This window comes from Sinocyclocheilus rhinocerous, unplaced genomic scaffold, assembly GCF_001515625.1.
Source record: "Sinocyclocheilus rhinocerous isolate Xijiao unplaced genomic scaffold, SAMN03320098_v1.1 scaffold3415, whole genome shotgun sequence".
Lineage (NCBI taxonomy): Eukaryota > Metazoa > Chordata > Actinopteri > Cypriniformes > Cyprinidae > Sinocyclocheilus > Sinocyclocheilus rhinocerous.
Window position 1 is genome coordinate 657 of NW_015664023.1, and position 3,239 is coordinate 3,895.

A 3,239-nucleotide genomic window follows, 5' to 3' on the forward strand; every position below is an offset into this window, starting at 1 on the left:
CTTAAACACTTAGCACGTGAGGAAAAACATGTTAAGTTCATTCATTAAGATCTGAGTGATTTTGTGTGTTCGTGTGAATGATTGTTTCGATGTTTGGAGTGATAATGTTGCTGTTACTGAATGTCTCGTTATCTGTGAGGGGAATGGATTTGAACCGATATCAAATTTTGCTGCTTCTATTAAATACATTTGTTAAAGTAAATTTGTTATAGTTACTTTACATGGTTAAAATTAAGCACAGATACTGCTAAATACTTCATATAATTAGTCTGTATGCCACATGGGATATTTTAAATCTCTACAGAAATATGAAGAGATTTATAATATATATATATATATATACATATATATACACACTGAAAATATTAAATTTGTGCTTTGTGGTACTCTTTCTGTTTAAAGAAGATTTTATGATCATTGTCAATTACTGCACATATAAAACTATAACATGTTAATAATTTAATTACTTTAATTGCTCTGAATGTAGTTGTTAGAAAATCAAACTATATTTAGATACAGTGTAGTTATTTACCTGTAATTGTAAATGAAGATGGGTGTCATCAAATGTCTGTGTTTATGCTTGAATTTTTCACGCTAACTGTTATTTATATTTGGAAGAATTTACATGGTATTATTTTCGATATTTCTAGACGAATATCTTCTTATATGTTAATACTAAGGCAGAATGAAAAATAAAATATGGTTAGAAATGTTAACATTAGAAAGACAGAAAACAGAAATGCATAGAATGTGTGAATTGGCACATATGTGTTACTGAATGAGCATTTTAAATTGATCTGCTCTTTGTGTTGACACTGTTACTTTTAATATAGTAATATAATAATTTACAAAGAGGCAACACTTTGTATTTGTAAGTCTCTTCTGCTTCTAATACATAAATGCTTAAATATGTAAATTATTTTAAAATTTGGCAAATCTGCTTCTTCCACACAGAAATTCATGTTCAGTGAAGCTCCTCCCACAAACCCTGCAGAATGAAACACTCTGAAGATACTGAAGAACAAACAGGTTGGTGTTTATTCTTCATTAATAATGCTGATGGTTATAAAGCTTCAAGCAAATTAAGATTTGTTGTAGTAGGTTACTTTTTTCAATAACATTGTTAGATAATTGTGTAGTTAATCAAACATATTTAATAGTTCTCCCTGTAGAAACATGTTAATTGTGCCTATAATGTTTTAAAAATAATAATTGGAAGATCAATGTACCTCATTCATGGAGATATAATTTACAAAAATGCATCAAAATTACCAAAATTTGGTATAGCAATTGTCTACTTTACACTGTTACATCAGGGTTCATCAGGGTTACTGAGAGTTACTGAAAATGAACCATTTTTACTTTTATTTCAGAGTTGATTGAAGAAACCAAGGAGAATGAAGAATTTAGTGAAGTTGAGGAGAAACCTGAAGAAAAAACTTTGAATTGCTCTCAAACCAAGCAGAAAGATATAAAGAAAAGAAGAGCCAAGAAATCTTTCATCTGCACTCAGTGTGGAAAGAGTTTCACAAGCAAAAATAAATTTGATGTTCACATGAGAGTTCATACTGAAGAGAAACCGTACACTTGTGATCAGTGTGGGAAGAGCTTCACTCAGTCATCAAGCCTTAAGATACACATAAACATCCACACTGGAGAGAAACCTCACAAGTGTTCACACTGTGACAAGAGATTCAGTCGGTCAGGAATCCTAAAAACACACGAGAGGATCCACACTGGAGAGAAACCGTACACATGTGATCAGTGCGGAAAGAGTTTCACACGAAAAGGACACCTTACAGGACATATGAGAGTTCATACTGGAGAGAAAGAGTTTCACACGCAAATATTATCTTGATGGACATATGAGAGTTCATACTGGAGAGAAACCATACACTTGTGATCAATGCGGGAAGAGTTTCACACTAAAAGGACATCTTACAGAGCATATGAGGATCCACACTGGAGAGAAACTTTATACATGTGATCAGTGCGGGAAAAGATTCACACGGAAAGGACACCTTACAGGGCATATGAGAGTTCATACTGGAGAGAAGCCATACACTTGTGATCAATGTGGGAAGAGTTTCACACAATCAGCACACCTTAAGGAGCATATGAACATCCACACTAGAGAGAAACTGTACGCATGTGATCAATGCGACAAAACATTTTTGAGAGCTTCAGACCTGAGGAAACACCTGAGAGTTCATACAAAGGAGAAGCCACATTCATGTCATTTGTGTGGAAAGAGATTTTCATGTTTAGAAAATGCAAAAAAACATCAGAAAATACATACTGGTGCGAGAGATCATGTGTGCTTTGAGTGTGGGAGGACTTTTTCTACAGCTGAACATTTAAAACAGCACCAGAGGATTCACACTGGAGAAAAACCTTATAAGTGTTCACACTGTGACAAGAGATTCAGTCAGTCAACAACTCTGAAAAAACACGAGAGGATCCACACTGGAGAGAAACCGTATCACTGCACTGCATGTGGGAAGCGTTTCAATTGTTCATCTGCTTTACACAGTCATACAAAACACAATCACAGTAAGTAGATCATTCATAGATCCAGCACTTTCAGATCTGAGATTCAGGTCAACTCAAGGATGGAGTTCCTCTCCAAAGAACAATGTCAAAAAGGTTTATTCTTGTATATTATTTTGTTTCATGATATAAATGATGTCATTGTGTTTTCTTATGAGTTTCATATCATGTTCAATTGTCTTATAATGCATGTATCACTTGTTCTGTGAGATTCAGATCAAGTCAAAAGCCCTATTCGGATGGTAAATATTTCTCCAGACACCTTGAGATTGAAATAACATGATAATAGATAATGAACTCATGAAGCAGTGGAAGTTCATTCATCATTTCTATGATGTGAAATTTAAGTATGATCTGATGATGATGATGTTTGGTTTATACGGTATGTTCATTATGTTTGAACTGAACTAACAGACATGATCACAGCAGTCCTACTGACTTCAGTTACTGCTGGATCATTATTCTGAGGTACCACATTATATATATTAATTATAATTATATTATCTTTATATTGTTCGTCGTTTTATACTTTACATTTCATTCCCAGTTTCACAGACTGAGTGTTTTTTTTTTCCCTCTTGATTGTGTCTATCATCTGTCCACACATCTTTCCGGCAGTGATTGTGATTATTGTTGAGTTTGCAGTGTTTGCTGCTCCTGTTGTGACTCTTCTTCAGATCATCTGTGTA

The 3,239-nt window shown here is 33.9% G+C and overlaps 1 protein-coding gene across 1 annotated transcript; it reads left to right on the forward strand.

The window, feature by feature from the left end:
- Positions 1-1,011: 1,011 nt before the first annotated feature.
- On the forward strand, positions 1,012-2,662 carry LOC107729390 (zinc finger protein 239-like; the record flags this gene model as incomplete). Its single annotated transcript, XM_016539875.1, has 3 exons — positions 1,012-1,029; positions 1,374-1,701; positions 2,180-2,662. Coding segments are annotated over 3 exons (728 nt in total), but the record flags the coding sequence as incomplete, so codon positions are not given.
- Positions 2,663-3,239: the final 577 nt, after the last annotated feature.